At 42.2% G+C, this 18,563-nt stretch overlaps 2 protein-coding genes across 2 annotated transcripts in view; one reads left to right on the forward strand and one right to left on the reverse strand.

The window, feature by feature from the left end:
- The window catches only part of LOC109473370, a 7,566-nt gene extending 3,362 nt beyond the window's left edge, over positions 1-4,204 (forward strand). The window contains exons 6-9 of the mRNA XM_019773232.1: positions 1,190-1,285; positions 1,639-1,691; positions 3,125-3,608; positions 3,641-4,204. Coding sequence (XP_019628791.1) covers positions 1,190-1,285; positions 1,639-1,691; positions 3,125-3,608; positions 3,641-4,018 — 1,011 coding nt within the window. The 3' untranslated portion in view covers positions 4,019-4,204. The remainder of the gene's footprint in view (positions 1-1,189; positions 1,286-1,638; positions 1,692-3,124; positions 3,609-3,640) is intronic.
- Positions 4,205-4,247: 43 nt separating this feature from the next.
- LOC109473629 (tonsoku-like protein) lies at positions 4,248-18,146 on the reverse strand. The gene is made up of 23 exons (XM_019773563.1): positions 17,979-18,146; positions 17,384-17,479; positions 16,977-17,148; positions 16,163-16,342; positions 15,715-15,831; positions 15,048-15,334; positions 14,561-14,706; positions 14,133-14,285; positions 13,627-13,752; positions 12,895-13,081; positions 12,553-12,611; positions 12,229-12,391; positions 11,537-11,700; positions 10,998-11,118; positions 9,627-10,824; positions 9,256-9,412; positions 9,054-9,132; positions 8,541-8,711; positions 7,995-8,167; positions 7,445-7,616; positions 6,849-7,024; positions 6,592-6,665; positions 4,248-6,219 (listed from the first exon to the last, which is right to left on the reverse strand). Exons 1-23 carry the CDS (start codon positions 18,019-18,021, stop codon positions 5,883-5,885), a joined length of 4,551 nt encoding a protein of 1,516 aa, XP_019629122.1. The 5' UTR covers positions 18,022-18,146; the 3' UTR covers positions 4,248-5,882.
- Between the last annotated feature and the right edge of the window lie 417 nt (positions 18,147-18,563).

Below are 18,563 nucleotides of genomic sequence, written 5' to 3' on the forward strand. Positions count from 1 at the left end.
TGTGCGCGCGTGTGTGTGTGTGTGTGTGTCGTGGTGTGTGTGTGTGTGTGTGTGTGTTAGTGTGTGTGTGTGTGTGTGTGTGTGTGTGTGTGTGTGTGTGTGTGTGTGTGTGTGTGTGTGTGTGTGTGTGTGTGTCTGTGTCTGTGTATGTGTCTGTGTGTCTCTGCGTGGCTGTGTGTGTGTCTGTGTATGTCTGTGTGTATGTGTGTGTCTGTGTCTGTGTCTGTGTGTGCCGGTGTGTCTCTGCGTGTCTCTCTCTCTCTCTGTGTCTATGTGTGTGTCTGTGTGTGTGTGTGTGTGTACCTGTGTATGTGTGTATGTGTGTGTCTGTCTGTCTGTGTGTCTGTGTGTGTGTGTGTGTCTGTGTTTCTGTTGTTTGTCTATGTGTGCCTGTGTGTTCTTGTCCAGCTGTGTGTCCCAGGCGGGGATAAGACTGCCTCGAGTAGTTGTTCGCTTTTCCACACATCCATTCATTGTTTCATTTTCACATTTTCATTCGAAGTTTCTGTTATACATGTATGTACCTGGTCAGGGTGTGAGTATCGCCGAGTGTGCGTTGCCGTAGTGACAGTTATCATCCTGGTGGCCTTAACGTTCGGGGGGACGTTTGCCGTCTTATACTTCAACACCACAGGGCGAGATGGTGCAAAGGTAAACCCATTTTTTTTTCTTCTTTTTGCTTCTTTTCCCTTCAGAACTGCAAGTTATTGTCTAGCCTGAATCTAATCTGTTACGCCTCTGAGTGTTAGTACAGAAGCGGGCAGCTAGGGAAGAGATTCGGTTTAGACTCCCAACATCTGCTTGGGAATTAATTTGCAAGGTGTTTTTTTTAAGCTTCTTGGAACGAACACTTCCATAGCGAGGCATGAAGTTCTAAACAATGGCCTCTTCACGTGCACGTGGAGAATTGTTTTGTCTACCTCACGGACTGTTCACTATCGGTATATAATTATAATTATAGAGAGTATATCAAAGTAGAAATGGCCATGCCCTCAAGTACCAGAGTTATCAGAAATAGGCATGCTTGGTTAGAGGTAGAAGTCGTTCGGTGTAATGTAGCTAGCTGCCGCCCCGCCGCGTGCCTGCGAAGCTGGTGTGTTACGCCGAAGGGCGGTTATACCGGCTATTCAGATACAGAAACAGAAAGTATAGATCAACCGCTACTGGCGGTGTGCTATGTTGTCCACAGCCGACACTAGCCGTGGACACCAACTGCACCCGTGGTGACACTGTCTGCCACGGGTATGGGCAGAAGACAATGGCCGATCTCACCACCATGTCCACGGTAACCTACTTCATATTCTTATCTCTACCCTTATTTCAAACAGCGAGATTGCTACCGAAGCTTTCTGTTCTATCCACAATCATATATATAAATATGAAAAAAATAGATACACAGAGACCGTGAATAGTTTCATCAGGTTGGTAAGACACTAAGAAGAGACTCTTTTTACACAATCAAGTCTTATATTCAGCCGACGTTTCGGTGACCGTCTGACACCTGTGCTGCAATGCAATGTGAACCAGTCAGAATTGCCCTGAGGAAGGTGACAGACGGTCACCGACGCGTCGGCTGAATAAAAGTCTTGGTTGTGTAAAAAGAGTCTCTTCACTTAAACTCTTTTATGGTATCCACAGCCGACACCAGCCGTGGACACCAACTGCACCCGTGGTGATACTGTCTACCACGGGTATGGGCAGGAGAAAATGGCCGATCTCACCACCATGTCCACGCAAGGTCCTTGGTCCACGGTAACCTAGTTCATATTCTTATCTCTGCCCTTATTTCAAACAGTGAGATTGCTGCTGAAGCTTTCTGTTCCATCCACAATAAATAAATATGAATAAAAAAATTGACACACAGAGAGATTACTTAATGTCGCTAACCAAAAAGTGTAACATGATTTTAATTACAGTACTACGAAGCGAAACATGATGTTTCACTAAGTACATGTAAGTGGTGCATATGTGTTTCCGTTATTTCCAGGTGCGAGGCACGTTGGGGACACTGACAATAAGTTAGATCAAATAAAAATGGTCCCAGAAATATACAGGAATCTCATTTCCTGTCTTCGTTCCCTGCTACGTGCATGTCTCTATTGCCTTTTGGGAGTCAGTGGGAAAAATGCATCAGCAAGAAATTCACAATATTAGGCCACAGCAAGTAATTCTTATGGATGACATCAGCGGGCGAATTAATTTTCGCCTGATTTTGGAAAAAAAACAAGAAATTTTGTTGCCCTCTGACAGTGGTCAATCAACATGCCGAAAATGGTCAAAGATGTCTGTTGCCATGCCATAACATGGATGGCAGATAGATATGAAGAGAGGAGACAGGACAAGGTTCTAATTCAATGTTTTGTTTTCAAGCTTACTTTGATGCAGTGATGTATTGATTTTCATTCCTTTTATAAGTGATGTTCCTACTGAATCAAAACCATTTGTGCAATGATTAAAAAATTCTATTCAGTGAGAAATGGATATTGTAGTAGTTGGCAGTAAACTTAGTATAGGAAATATCTTGTTTAACAAGGTTCATGATGTCAAAATTGTGAAAATGTAGGAATCTTGTTTTTGGGGGCCCACCTTGTTTTTTTTCGCCCTCTCGCATTAGATTTGGAGTCTGTGAAGGATGTCATCCATAAAATTTACTTGCTCTGGCCTAATTTATAAACAAGAAATTCACAAAAACATATTTTGCAAAGTATATAATAACGTTGTATTCCATTCATTCAATGACACTCCACTGGAGTAGCCATTGATGCAAAGCTAATACATTGTTCTTAACTTTTTCTTACTCTTCGTGCTCTTGGTTTTCAGATGAAGCCTAGAAACGGTTCTGTCGGACGTCCATTGCCCACTGTGACACTGCCGCCAACCTTCAACAGACCACAAGGTAAAACCTATGTGGATATCAGTTCCTTTAGAGTTATAATCTCTATCCACCCCTATCTGTTGCCAGAATTCTTGATATCTACATATGAAGATGTACACAAGAACACAACACCCAGCGAAAGAAGAGCGCGTATGCAAAGTCTTTAAACAAGATCCTATTACTATGTATGTATCTGTGACAATGCTATTGCAAGTGCCGTGATTTTTTTCTTTAATTTCATGTTTAAAGAGGAATGTTTGAAAAATTCGTATGTAACGCCAAAAGCTCTATTCCAGAAAACCCTGATGGAGGCGCGAACTCTACGATCACCTTTGGTGGGCCGGGGTCAGCCCCGGGGACATTTCTACAACCCCGCGGAGTGGCCATATCTGCTGACAATGAGATATTCGTGTCTGACACGAGGAACGTTAACAAACGGGTCCAAGTCTTTAATATGGGTGGGGACTTTCTCCGCCTCTTCAAAACGGTAGTGCCCGCCGAAAATAGACAAAGCATAAGTCCTCACGATGTTGCCATAGACGAAAAAGGGCGTGTGTGGGTAGTGGGTCATACTTTTTTCTTCAAGTCACTATATGTAGTACAATACAGTCAAAATGGCCAGCCGGTGACCAAGTTCGAGATTCCCTGCTCGCGTAGTAACGACGTCTGCGTTACCGATTACTCTAGCATTGATGTGGGAAAGGAAAAATCATTCTGGCCAATTTTGACGAGATTTTGATGTTCCAACTGAACGGCACGTTGTATCGGAAATTTGAAAAGAGTAAATATCGTCAGTGGTTCACATCCGTCACATCGGACATGGAAGGGAAAATCTATGTGACCGATTCTGGAGTCTCCAAGGTGAAAGTGTACAATTCGTCCGGACATTTTCTACTTAGCTTTGGGGACGGACTGAGTCAACCCCGAGGTATCTGTGTGGCCCCATCTGGGCATATAATCGTGGCGAATCTTGGAAAGGGGCGCATAGACATGTTTAACAGCACGGGAGAATTTGTCCGCACTGTTGTTAAAATTGCAAAACCCTGGGGTACCGCTGTTGGACCAAACGGACAGTTAGTTGTGACTAGTGAAGAGAAGAACACTGTGTCGATTTTTCCTCGCCAGTTGGTATATCCGGAATAACCTCCTAGCAGATCTTTTGGATTGTGTCTTGCTTGCAAAAGACCTGCATGGAGATTACTTCCCCAATGTTCCCCAATCTATGACTTGTTGAAAACTGTTTGTTTTAATTTCTACTATTAATGTAGAAGCACAGATGTATCTTTAGTTCAAAGTATAAAAGTCACAACTCAAACAGGTCCCCCCTAGTTCTTGGTAAAGCCCGGATCTCCTTAAGGACGTTTTCTCTGTAAAATATGAATTATACAACTTAGTCAGTATTGACTTCACTATTATGCTGTAGTAGCTTAGTGAAAACTGTACACACAGGGACAAAGCATTATTTCAAATGTTGAATTTTGAAGTGTAGGGATTCCATGTTTAAATATCTATGGTAAATATAACATGTATATACATTTCATACCATGTATTTTACTAACTATTGATTGTGTACACATTGGTATACCCTGCAAGATTCACACCAGTCCTTCATTTTTAGTCCATGGTAATGGCCAGAGGATAGCTGGGTAACCTTGGCTGCACGTTGTGATGTACATGGATGTTAGCTGAACAAATAATTCTCTTCATGTATCAAATGATTTCCTATTGGTCACTGAGCAACAAGCAGTGCTATGTTTTAGAAATATCTAGTAATGTGCTTGAGCAAGTCTTTAACAAATCAAGATGTGCTGCTTGCTAAGAAAACTTATGGACGGTAGTAAGTATTATCTGCATAGTCCACAATAGAAATTGATTGGACAAATGCGTGGTTAAAATGCTACCATACATGAGAAATGAAATGCTGTACTGACTGAATTTCAAAAGATCCTTGTCCCGGAACAAACAACTTAACAACATGCTACAGATTATTCAGTGCACTAATTGTTATGACGTCAAGCAGTGATAGCCTAACTGATTTGGATTGGTTCAAGTTAAAGACAAAAGTCTATGTAACTGCTTTTAATTCCACGTTACTTGCAGTAATATAACACATGGTCATAATAAAAGTAGCAGTTACACTAAACATTTAGACTCTTGGTCTTACTATATAAACAACAATGTTTAGTCAACGCAATGAATCATTCAGAATGGTTTGACATCTGCCAAGTACATTCTTCCAAGGCTACAACTCTTTGATACAACCTGAAGATCTACAAGCTGATCTAAGCATTAACAAGATCCACAGGTAATAATTTGGGGGCATACAGTAGATAATGGAAATGTACATTGTACTACATAAATAAACTAGAAAGTTCCCACTGTAACATTAATGAGTGATAAGCATGTCAACAGATAAGTTGAAGCTTAAGAACGGGTAAAAATTTCAACCACAGATACAGCAATTCACTATAACTCTTGTGAAGAATCATGTACTGTGTTGAGGAATAATGATTTCTGGCAGGGTGGCACTTAACAAGCACTGCTAATAGGATAGCACTGCAGATAAATAACTTGTAAAACAAATATCCTACATTCTATTTCATCAGTACCCGTATTATTTACAAGAAATCAGTTTACTCAACTCCGAGAATCAAACATCTTTGACATGACGAAAGTGTTCTCATAAATGTACAAAATTCATATTTTATATATATATATATGCATATTACCAAACAACTCCAAAATCCTTGATATTGTCGCACAGGTACACACATGTATACTTCATAATTTAATATCTGGTGATATGAGTAATATTAACAATATCAACACAATATTGAAACCTCACAGAACATTGCACAGTGTCTACTCACATCTAATAACATTGTCACAGACACCTCGCAAGATTGGGCTACATGAATAACACTGACATACTTTATTGTCTTTTAGTCCACTTTTTGTTATTTTGTCACTTTGACTTTTTGGTTACAGGACGGTGCCCTACACTTCTCTACTCTCCCACCCCAAGCATACAGCTGTTTTTCTCAACATGCACGAGAGCTTTCCCTCCCCACTTCATGTGCCACAGATCAACAATCTGGTCCTTGTCCCCTTTCTTCAGATTGTTCCCACAGAGTCTTAACTTCCTGAGCCCCTCAGTGTTGTGCTGTAACAGCTCCAGTGTTGTGTTGTTGAGAGGAGCGGTCAGTCCACAGCCTGACATGTCCAGCTCCTGGAGAGGGACGCCTGACTGGACAGTCTCCAGCACAGACTGGAGGGTCTGGTTCCCCAGCTTACAGTTAGTGGACACGTGTAGGGACTGTAGGGTGGGGTTGGACTGCAGAGATCTGTATGGACAGCAGGGAGAATCTGCAGTCAGTTAACATGTCCTACCACTGACCTCTTACTGACAGCCTAAATGGCATATACCTTTTAAGCAATGCTTTTATTCCTTCATTATTACACAAAGTTCAGTCCTTTTTGGCATATCCCCATATCATATACAAATGTATACAAACACATACAGTATCTTTTCAATCTACTTTAGGATGATAATGCTCTAGAACACATACAATATAACAACCATCCCAACATGCACTGAATAGAAAAAGACCTGTTTCAAAAATGCAGCTACATCTTTTGCTGAACAGACATTATGAAATATCTACACTATCCCCTTTCCTAGCTTCTGAATGAATGATTGAATTCCTGACTCTGACCTGGTAATCTCCTCCAACATGTCATCACACAGGTAGTTGTCAGCCACATTCAGGTGCTTCAGTACACAGTCAGGCTGCAACATACATGTACAACACTCAATTCAACAATCTGACATAAGTTTTTTTTTTTCTTCAACTGGACTAGTCCTTTTCGCTTGTTTGCGATGTAATTTCACTTGACTGCTTAAACTACTACATTGTAGTAATTCATTTGGGATAAATCAAGCCATGCGGATAGTTGAAGAGTTGAAGTTTACCTGAGCGAGGTACAAGGACACGTGTCTGGCCAGGTGGTTGTTACTGGAGGTGGCGATGACCCCACGGAGGTCAAGCGAGATCACCACGTCCTGTGCCAGACATTTCAGGAGCAGCTCCACCCCTGTGGAGCCCAGGGGATTGTGGGATATGTCCAGGGTCTGGAGGTGTAGGGCCCCTGGATGATGAAAAAGAAAATGAAGGAAAATGAAAAAGAAGAAATCAAACTAGAAGGCTAACATTTGCAAAGCAAATGCATAATGTTTACCTTTGCATATGGTCTGCTGTTAATTCTTGCTCTAACCCATTCATAATCATATATATGTTCAGACAGGAGTCTAAATCCCTCCTGCAATAAAATTGCAACATAATGTAACCCAACACTAGTTACCATGGTGACAGATGTCTGGTTCAGGTCATTGACCTTATTGGTTTGGAGAAGAAGAAGAGGAAAAAACAAAAACAATATGGTTTCCTTTGGTAAAGATAATGAAACAGTCAGTGTCTTGAAGAAAATTACCTTATCCCCACTTTTCCAAGAAGCTACCATTTTTCCACCTTCTCCTTCCAACAAATTACAACTGCCTACAAAACCAACCTTTCAGCCCATCAGTGAGTTGTCTGCGGTGCTGCTGGAAAACCTTCATACTCAGGCAGCAAGACTGGAGCTGCAGTACTGTCAGCAGGGGGCAGGCCTGCACCAGTCTGGCCAGGGGCAGAGTGCAGCTGTCTCCCAGTGGGTTAAAACCAAGGTTCAAATCTTCCAGGTGCTGAGACAAAAACATGTGCTTTAAAACATTTCTACTGGTTCTGTTTGGCCATACAACATCACCTCTCTTTGTAGCATGACATATTTTAACTCCTTACTTTGTCAAAAAATTTTCTTTGGCTCATAGCTAATTAGTATTTTCGCGGTAGAAAAGTGTGATCATGGTATATGGTTCACAACATACTAAAATTGGTGAAAAGTCATTTCAAAAACACAATACAGGTCACCCCAGTTCACAATGACAATAACAATTTGTGATGTACCGGTACCTGTCCTTGGTGCTGAACAGCATTCAGCCTAACACTGCTGACATTCCTTTTAGAATATTATCTACATCACAAACCCTCCTGTCAGCAGTGGTTATGTTCTTGTTGTGTACCTGTAGAGGTTTCCCAGACTGCATGGCTGTGTGGAGCTGACCGGTGGTACTCTGCTCTCCTCCCAGCACGTCTGCCATGGTGGTCAGTCCGGCCTGAGTCAGGCCAGTACAGGAGATGTCCAGCTGGACCAGGTTAGGCAGGGTCACTACAGCTGAGGCCAGCAGATGGGCACCTGTCATCGGAGTAACAAACAGTTTGGGTTAGCCAAGTTTAAAGGCTCTGAATGTATCAATCTATTCAGATTAGATTTCACATAATTAGAGTACGCATCCTATAAATGCATTAGACGTGCAACTATTCAATACAGGTAATGTGCAATACATACCATACAAGTCATATCTGCTACAATAACAAATTGTATTTTATCAGTAACGACTTGTAGAAGACAACCATGAGATATTACAGTCACATGCAATTTGCCCTAAGATTTGACTTGAAGAAAAAAAAGGATGCAGAATATTATGTATGCCAAGTGTTACAAACGACAGTATTGATGAATCAGTTCTCAGTATGACCTGCGTATGAAGAGAGTATAAAGTTTCTACCTTTGTCCCCGATCCTGTTGCCAGCCAGGACCAGAGTTTTGATGCAGTACTGACACTGTAGTGCACTGAGGAGGGGGGAGAGACTGGGCAGACGTAGACCCAGGCTGGAGGCACTCAGACAGGCTGAAGTCTGCTGGGACTCACACAACACACGCACTCTGGTATGGACGGCTGGGGAAGGGTGGGAAAACTGAACTAGTTAGACAAAATGTTCAGAGGGAGTGACTCCATAGAAATGAATGGACATGATGAGATCCTATGGCTGGCTTCTTGTTTGAAAATTGATAAAATAAAAAGTATCACCCATGATGCTTTTTCTGTTGTTTTGTATAAGCAAGGGTGTTATATCACTCATTTGAAGCTCCTTGGTATAAGATATTCAATTCAGTAGATACTGATGACCCACAACAGCCATTGGTAGACAGTCCCATTTCAAATCTCTCTACAGATGTTGTCCTATAACTATAGTTATCTACACAATATCTATGTTGGAGTTGGTGTAGAGCAGCTCACCTGTGTTGGAGTTCTCACAAGCCTTGATATACCGTTCTGGGAGTGGGGGTAAGTCCCAAGACTGGACTCTCCCTACAACCTGGGAAGGGCAAAATATTTTGAGATGTCTCTGAAACCAAGAGTATGTATGGGAGATTTCAACAGGTAGAGATTTGCATGAAGATAACATGATTGCTCAATGATGACTTAATTTGTAACCCACCTCCTCATTGGTTGAGAGCACATCAGCGATGGCATCGTGAGCCTCCAGCATGGCCCCCTCCCTGGTGTGGAGTGCTAGTCTGGGGCGCAGGCCACACATGTTGTAGTATCGCTGAGAAGCCTGCTCACCCAGCCAGTCTATGGACTTACAACTGTCACTGAAAGGTACAAGAGAATAAAAATCTCTGAAAAGGACAGTATGTCGAATAAGGTTCTATGAAATGTTCTACAATACACAGAGAAATTGGTGGAACTAAAAGTGAAATCCTCATGAATAAAAGGATTCTGTCACTTAGATCTGTATTTTTCAACTCTGTAAAATTGCAGTTAAATTGCAGCATTGTCTACTACACACTGCATGCAAACATGTACCTGTTGGGAATGGGTATGAGAAAGGTTTTGTCCTGAACTTTCACCCTCAACCTCATGGGCACCTGTCCAGCTGCTGCACTGTGCACCTGGGCAGCCGGGACAACGGCCTCCTCTCGTGAGGACGGCCCTGGGAGCACCTGCGAGTCCTCTGTTAGATCCACCATGTTGGAATCCTGTCTCCTGTCCTGTTGTCTCACACCCATACCTGTTAGGGTCAGCTGGGTTTGTCTCTTAGGACGAGTCAGACGATTTCTCCCAGAGGTTCTGTTACTGGCGCTCCCTCGAGTCTGAGTTCTGCTGTTCACACCTGCATCATTACAAACATCCCCTTCTCCACCACTACCAGTGGACGGCTTCCTGCTACTGACGCTTCTGACTTGATTCCCACCACTGAAGGCACAGCTCAGTTTCGCTCGCTTCGCCGGCCTTTGGACCACATCATCAACTAACCAATCATCCCCTCCCGTGTACTCCTCCTCATTGATGAGAGCTGGCGTGTGATTGGTCGCGGCGTCCTCCTGGTCTCGCGGTCGCTGTGAGATCTGTGAGAATTCCCGCCTGACAGCGCTACTCCCCACAGAAGCCATTGCCTGTTGGTACACGTTTGTTGGGTCGTCTAATAAAGATACTGTATCTGTCTCCTCATGGAGATTATGACTTAGATGTACTTCTGGCTCCACTTGAGAACCAAATGTTTCTTCTTCCAAATCATGATCATTGTTCACCCTTGAACATATAGCCCTGTTCCTTTGTTTAGTTCTTGCTGGTCTCAGTTCAACAAAGTCATCCTCATACTCCTCACAGGGTACCTGGCTGGAGGTAGGTATGTCGTTTTCTGAGTAATGCTGAAAGTTTTCCATGTCTATGTCAGATACTGGCTGGCTTTGGCTTAAACTGCCACTTGAGTAAGTGTCAACATCATTGGATCCTTCACTGTCATCTGACTCAGCACAGCCAAAGATGTGGCTTCTTTTACCAACCCTTTGTTTTCGTTCCTGAGGTTTACTGGTATTTCTCTGCAGTGTTCTACCAGTCTCCCTTCTCCTACTGGTGTTAGTGTCTACCCTGCTGGGAGGCTGCCTCCTGGTGACCTGTTGTGGTACTGCAAGTTCAGCGTTGGCAGATTCCGAGTCTTCCTCATCAAACAGGTCATCATGGAGGGCTGATCTGGACCGGAGAGGGGCTGCATGGGGGTTTCCTGGGGATGTAATAAAAGCTGTTAAAGGTATGAAAAACAAAACACAGTAAACAGAAAAACAATACAAAAGAATCACGACATCATGGCATCTTTGTAGTAAAATCTGTGAAATGCAAAGTATCTGCACTGCAATTTTCAATTTAATTTATAACTACATGAAGAGAAACACAAACCTTCTTTTATGGCAGTCTTGAGCACCCTCTCAGTCCTGAGTGTGAGGTTAAGGGCCTCTTCATCCAACTCTTTCTCATAGGACTGTCTCCAACTGACCAGGGCATCAAGGGGGGTGCGGCCCTGTAGCAACAACGTCATGGGAGATTTTCATTCAACTACACAGAACTAAGAGAATTGAATCTTTCCCTACTGCAGCATAGACACATTGTTCTTTGTAGAACTAGCATACTTATTTGTACATTGAGATGAAAGGATTCATCTAAATGTACTGGGATTATTATCCAATCTTGCTGGGAGGATTATCCAATCTTGTAACAGTCAAGAGTCAAAATCCACAGTTCCTTGTCTAGATTGTTCATCCAGTTCAACAGTTCATCCTTCTTGTGTAAGAAATGTCATCCCCCAAAAAAACTGCCTAAAACTACTATTAAAAATTAACAAAAAAACAAACCAAAAAACTGACAAATAAGGCAAAACAAGTGAGACCATAAATCCTGTGGCAAGACTATCAACTTGAAGTTTGACTTTGAGTGCTGACCTCATCGTCCTTGGCCAGCACATTGGCCCCTTTGCTGACCAGCAGCTGTACGATGTCTCCATGTCCACAGATGGCTGCATCGTGTAGGGGGGTGATCCCCTCACAGTGTTCCCCTCCTCTGTCATTGATAGCTGCATTGTGGTCCACCAAATACTCCACAATGTCTGTAAGGGGAGAAAAACATGTAAGCACAATTATGGGCAAAACTATCCAATGCAATTTCAGGGCAGCAAAACTGGAAATATTCTGAATAAGGCAATTTGCATGATATTGACACATACCACTTCACATTAGCACGGTTGAATCAGCATTTCATACTTAGGGCATTTTAAAACAGCAGAAACTTGCTCCAAGATGAGTCCTTTATTTTCTGGGTGGTACCCTAAAAATCAGCCAAGGGCCCTTCCAGTAACCATTTTCCATCAGAATTTTGGGAAGTTTTGCTCCATGAGGGTCTATATACATTGGGACAGTGCAGTTTCAACTCTCTATGTAGATTACATGTAAACATTGAACATTGAACTCTAGAACATTGGCTTTGAAAAATCAGGTTTCAAGCCCTAAAAACTGCATTGGATGCCTTTAATTTTTACAAAGCAACCAACATAGTTTGAGAAATACATTTGTACCTCATTGGTAGAGGTATATAAAATTTAACTCATGACTGTGAAATTTCCAGGTGGGTTGTGTACCTAGGTAACCATGGTTACAGGCCTCGTGCAGCGGCAGCCAGCCGGAGTAGTCCCGAGGGTTGATGGGATGCCCCTGCTCCACCAGTGACTTCACCAGCTTCAGGTTCCCATCGATACAGGCTCTGTGTAACATGGACTCCCCTTTCTCATTCTTACGGTTCATCTGGACAGGAAAAAGGTACTTTTTTAAACTAGCAATTTTACAACTTGGACTTCAAGCTTTGCCAACACAGAGTTAATACAGAGAAAGCTTAATATCTAAAGTGGATGTACACAGAGTTGTTGAGTTGAGAAATGTAGATGTTAGATAGCAGTAGTACTCACCCAACCCTTTCTGGCCCTCCCTGTGGTGCCTCGATCATATTCTTCATTCTCAGATTCATCTGTGGTGCAGAAGATATGATTGATAAGATATAATTGACATAAACAAAACATAAAAACTGGTACATCACTAAATGGCTTCATCAATCAATACAGTACTGCCTTCTCTTTAGGATATATATTTTGTGAAAAGTTAGATATTGCAGTTGAACTACATGACCATACTGGATTCTGATATATTTCCTAAGTCTCCTTGAATCTTACAGTAACAGATAGTTGATCCACTCTTTACTCAATGTCTAAGTCAAATTTCCTATTGATGAAATTACTCCATAGACAACTGACCTGATGCAGATAAGTCCACCTCCTCCACAGACTCACTCCCTCCCCTGTCTGACTCAGCCTCCTCATCACTGCTCTCCCCCGAGGCCACCCCGCTCTCATCCCGCACACAGCTCAACTCCTCCCTCAGGTCTGCACTGTCCACACCAAACTGGTCTTGTACCATGGAGAAGTGTTTCAACACACGGATCTGTTGTAGGAAGAGTACTTCAGTTAACAAAGAGTTTCATTCTTAAACAAGCTGCTGGTAGGCCCAAAATCACATCACTTTTTTCCTGAGCACAAGAGCTATCCACCAAGCAAAATTTGTGACCGTAGCATGTCCAGATCATGAGATATAAAAACCGGAAGTTTCATTGCAGTAGCATAACAAGACGCCAAGGGACCCAACATCTAATCATTTCAAGGTCTCTTCAAGACCTACCCACCTACCAATATCAAGACAATCCATTTAAGCCTTCTTGAGTTATCGATTTTACAGACAGACAGACAGACAGACAGACAGACAGACAGACAGACAGACAGACAGACAGACAGACAGACAGACAGACAGACAGACAGACAGACAGACAGACAGACAGACAGACAGACAGACAGACAGACAGACAGACAGACAGACAGACAGACAGACAGACACATACACGAACACTGCTGAAAACATAACCTTCTTGGCAAAGGTAGCAACTGAGAACAGCAAAATTGTGAGGAAAGTTGCAAGGCCCATCAGATTCTCACCTTTAGTTTGTCAGAATCTGTCTGCCTTGCTGCCTGCAAAGCTTGCTGGTATACAGTTTCCAGCTGGCTGTAACCACTCCCATCATCCTCTAGGGCCTGAGCCAACAGCAGCAAAGTTTTACATTCCTAAAAAGAGAAGAAAAAACTAGCCTGTCACCATTCACATTCAACACATTGCCAGAGTCAGACTTTTTGTCAGATACATGTACATGTAGTAACAATGAAGGTAAAAAGTACCAAAATGAAAGGGTTGCTCAATGTACTACCTTTCTTTCTTAAGGTACAAAACATTCCATCTATAGTGTGCATCAATTATTGCTGAGTTAATTATATTTTGTGCTTATAGTAATCAAAACATGAGAGGCTATTGATACACCATAATTATATGCTACTAGTACTCCTGCACAGAATCAGGTAAAGGTACAGGTCCGGACCTGATCTGACCTGGACCTGAATGAGGCAAAGTGGTACCCACCCCTAGAGGCTAAGATGCTAATTAGAAATACCTCCTTAACATTGCCCTTCCTGTACTGTAGCTCCTGCCTGTAGTGGTCCACTGCCTTGCTGAACTCTTTCATGTCTGCATAGCTGGCAGCCAGGGAGTAGTGAATAACAGCCATCTGACGGGCTGGCTTCTGGAGTTGTGTCGCACAGGAGAGCTGTAACAACACAAGATACAAAACTCTCATACTGCTACTCAAATATTGTATCTACAAATAAACTTATTATTAAACTAAAAATTATGGGATTTATAAGTTATTACCTCAGTTTGAATGATAATTTTAGAAGTGGTATTTCACCGCTTTCAAGATCAAAATTTATTTGGAATTTGGGCACAATAGTTACTGATCATCAAGAATGGTAGACATGTACTTACATCCATTTTCCTTATACTGCCATATACCGTATAATATAAGAGGAGAGTAATATGTACCTGTTTGTTATAGTACTCCACAGCCTTACTGTACAGGCACAGATCAGAACTGGTGTCTCCTAGCTTCTCATACACGCACATTCTTCCCTGGTGATCATCCTCAGACAACTCAGACAGTTCACGTAACAGGTGACAACCCTTAATGGCTGGGGGGACAAGAACAGGCATTATTATACTAGCATTGATACAGTTTTTACCTGCTCAGATAGCAAAGGAGGGGACACTTGCAAACTTTTGTCTCTCTTTTTATTTCATTAACCATTTCCCCTGTATTATCATCTCTTGTGTCCTCTTTCTTTGCCTTTCCCCTGAACTCCCTATAAGCCTTCTACATGAAACAGGTCTTATGATGATGGAGTCATAATACTTTTATACAAGAACAATCTAAAAAAATGCCATCCTAACGCAGGTTTTTGCTCTTCAAACTTCAACAATACCAGGCAGGTTAACTGATGAAGAGAATATGTGATTGACAGACTGTACAAACCTGTCCTGAGACAGCTGATAATCCTGTGCCTGTCCTTGTCTAACAGAGAACCCAGCTTGTAGGCCTTCCTGAGGGCCCGCTTGGCTGCCGACCAGTCTCCCAGATGGAGGTGGATCTGCGCTGTGCTTGCCAGACATTCACTCTCTATAAACTTGTCCTTCATCTTCTTGGCACACTGTAGAGCTGCCTCGATGGAGCGCAGGGCTTGTGCAGGGTAGCCTCTGCGCTGGTAGATGTCACCAAGTGTGTAGTGGGCACGATACAGGTCTTCTAACAACTTGTGCTTTCTAAATTGAAAATTTTGATCATTAACAATAGGATAGAAATGTCACATTTGATCTGACTTGCATAAGATGAGAGATGTGGAAGATGTGGAATAAGATATAGAAGACCCAAACCCTCGTGGTCGACCAAACAAGAAGTGGCTTGACAACGTAAGGGAGGACTTCCACCACTTGAACCTATATAATGTTAACCCACAGGATATAGGCAAGTGGTGGGCTGCCATCAAGCCAATGCCTCAGAGTGCAAGCATGTCTAACCCTCAGAAGATGGGGAACAACAGACGATAACCCAGATAGTGAGTGAGTATGTTGCAGAGCTAAGACAAGTTTGAATTCACACATCTGCTGCTATATTTCTGTGTCACACAACAGTAAGAACTTACTCGCAGATGAAGATACACTTTTTGATGAAGGCCCTCCATTCCCCGGTATCGTCTCCTTTGTTGTCCAGCACGATTCCCAGGTTCAGGAACAGACGAGCTCTCATCTCATTGTAGTCACTTGTAAAAATGAACAATCATCAAAACCTAAGGTGATTTAAGAACTGAAGGTTCTTTTTTGTGACAACAATAAAGCATACTTTCTTACGTCTATTGGCTGCATCGTCACTACTCAAATAAAAGTGCCAGCCAGTTAAGCATTTTATCATCCTAGGCTTAACCAGTAACTCAAGGCAAGCTGTACATATGTAGAATCTAGTATAATATAAGATGTAGTCTCTCATACCATTGTATTTTCTTTTTGTTTCATACATGTTGTTTGTACCTCATCCTGCAATTACGGCCCTCAGGCATGTATTTGCGATAAACTTTCATTATGTTTTAACCAGACCTGATTGGCACCACATCCCTGAGGAGATCACACACGTCCAGACTCTTCAGGAAAGCCTGTTGAGATTTGATCAGCGCCGTCGTGGCACCGTCTCTCCCCGTCAGACTGTCGGCCTGGAGCAGGTACGTCCTCCCCAGGGTGGCCAGCGCACGCTGTTCCTCCACGTGGTTTGCCAAAGACCTGCAGTGGTAGAAATCTTTTTTTCAGTGTTCTGCAATATTGCAGAATGTCAAAATTTTGTTCTGCATTTCGGAAATGGGAAAGGAAAGGTCTCCCGTGCCCTTATGCAGAGCATAGGATGGTGCCCATATCCATTTCTGTAGCCCTTGGGCGACACACAGTTGTGTAACGCACTACAGCAGGGGGCTGGTCCACTGTGCTGTGTGCTGTGTGTTTGACCTTCCCACACTCTTTCTCATATGTGCTGAGTGCTAAGAAGTGTGTACCATTTTTAAAGTCTTTGGTATGACCCGGCCGGGGTTTGAACTCACGACCTCTCGGTTACAAAGCGAGCACTCTACCAATTGAGCTATTGCACCGTTTCTTTTCCGGAAATACTTTCTGCAAATATTATACACCTAAAAGTCATATACAAATTTGCATGTTGGCAAACATTTTAGATGCGATTTGAAAAATATATAATTTTTATAGAGTTAGAGGTAAACTTTTAAACACCTTTGAACCGCTACTGTAGCTTGATTTTTTTCAGTCTAGGCAGCAAAATTGCAGGTTGCTTAATTTTTCTTTGCAATATTTAAAATGTCTCTGCAGACTGCAGACAGTCTGACTGCAGGTGGTTATATCTAACACTGACCTCGCTAGTCGCAGATGAGACTGCTGGTGTTTCACGGCGTCGTCAAAGCGATCGAGGCTGCTCAGGCACTCTCCGATTTTGCGGTGAGCGATGGCGGTACCCAGGATGTCTCCAATGGAGTCTGATAACTGGAGCTCATTACGATGTTCTTCTATGGCCTCCTCATATTCACCTGGAAACAGAAGGATTATCTTCCAGTACAACCTTTTTTAATGCCAGGATTCTTTTCCAGATTGTTTTAAACAAACTTTACTGTCTTAATACATGTTGGGATATCAGTTGAAATTAGATAGCTTTGGACAACAACAGCTGTAGCTTGTAAAATAAAGAGAAAAGACAAAATACAGATACAATGACACGCAAGTTTAGCATGTAGACTGCAGTAAATATTACTATTGCCTGATTACCATGTTTGGCCAGCAGTTCTCCCAGCTGGTTACAGATCTCTGCCTCCTCCTTAGTGTTGTTGTTGGACTGAGCCTTCAGACGGGCCTTCTGCAGACCTGGATATAACAGATAACAGTTATGTACCGCATAACAAGGGCTTCAGACTCTTAAAACCCATTGAACTAAAACTCTTCCTAATTGAGCTACAGGAAAATACTCATTAGTAATACGTCCTCTCAAACATTCTATGTCTCTCAGAAAACTTATTATATGTAACTGCTATGTTACTTATGTCCTCTCAAAAAGTTTATGCCCTTTCAAACAAAGAAAGTGGAACCAAAACAAATAATTTCGAATAATTTTTATTCGAGCTCATATCGCCCTTTACAACTCATTTGATCATTTGATAAACCTATAGCTAGAGAAAACATAGGTGTATTTGCCAAGTGTAGCCGATGACCTGTGATTCTGTGATAAAATAAATTTATGACGTTTACAATTACATATCATTACTATGTAGTACCAAAATCATGCAAAACTCCCGCCCTCCCACTGACAGTAGATAAATAACATGTTTAACATAAATTATGTCTGTCAAACATGGCTATAACTTACGTTTGAACTCCCTGGCGGTTTGACTTTTCCCAAGAAGCGGCATGGTGGCTCCACAGTGTATCAGACCGGGTAAATAAGTGACTTAATTTGACGAATCATCCCCAAAATTCTGCAAAAGCCGCCATTTTCTTGTCAAAGTTCCCGGGCTGCCATTGCGCAGGCGTCAAGAAATTAGGGAAAACTCATTATGTACCACAGGTTGGGGTGATATAGTGTGGCGATATTACTAGTATATGAAGTGTAAAAACACATCTACTAAAAACTTATATTGAGAGTCATTTCTCATGAAACGCATTAAGACTTACTTCAACGTGATGATATTTGTGTTACCCTATAATGCAGCCGAACTAAGTGGTTGTTATTGTACTTTCCCCGTGACCCCGGAAGTAGATGTCGGTCAGCTGAAACATTCTCAGCAGAAGGTGAGTGTATGTACCGAAAATATCTTGTCTAAAACTCTCTCAAAAATATGATGTTTGCTGTGTGTTATGGTCCGTATAGAGAGTAATACCGATCAAAGAATATTATCAAGTATCAAGAGCTTCAAAGAAGAAAAGGTAACGTGAACTAACGGTACACTGCACC

Source organism: Branchiostoma belcheri, unplaced genomic scaffold (assembly GCF_001625305.1).
Source record: "Branchiostoma belcheri isolate BF01 breed outbred unplaced genomic scaffold, Haploidv18h27 scaffold3, whole genome shotgun sequence".
NCBI classification, from domain to species: Eukaryota; Metazoa; Chordata; class Leptocardii; order Amphioxiformes; family Branchiostomatidae; genus Branchiostoma; species Branchiostoma belcheri.

What these genes read in the sequence shown, in the direction of transcription:
- LOC109473629 (XM_019773563.1), bottom strand. Translation starts at nt 18,021, where the DNA reads ATGCCGCTTCTTGGGAAAAGTCAAACCGCCAGGGAGTTCAAAC. An exon ending in AGGGATGTGGTGCCAATCAG is followed by an intron (nt 15,832 to 16,162) that starts GTCTGGTTAAAA and finishes CATTTTTACAAG; the next exon opens with TGACTACAATGAGATGAGAG. An exon ending in TTGTGAGAACTCCAACACAG is followed by an intron (nt 8,712 to 9,053) that starts GTGAGCTGCTCT and finishes ACCCTTCCCCAG; the next exon opens with CCGTCCATACCAGAGTGCGT.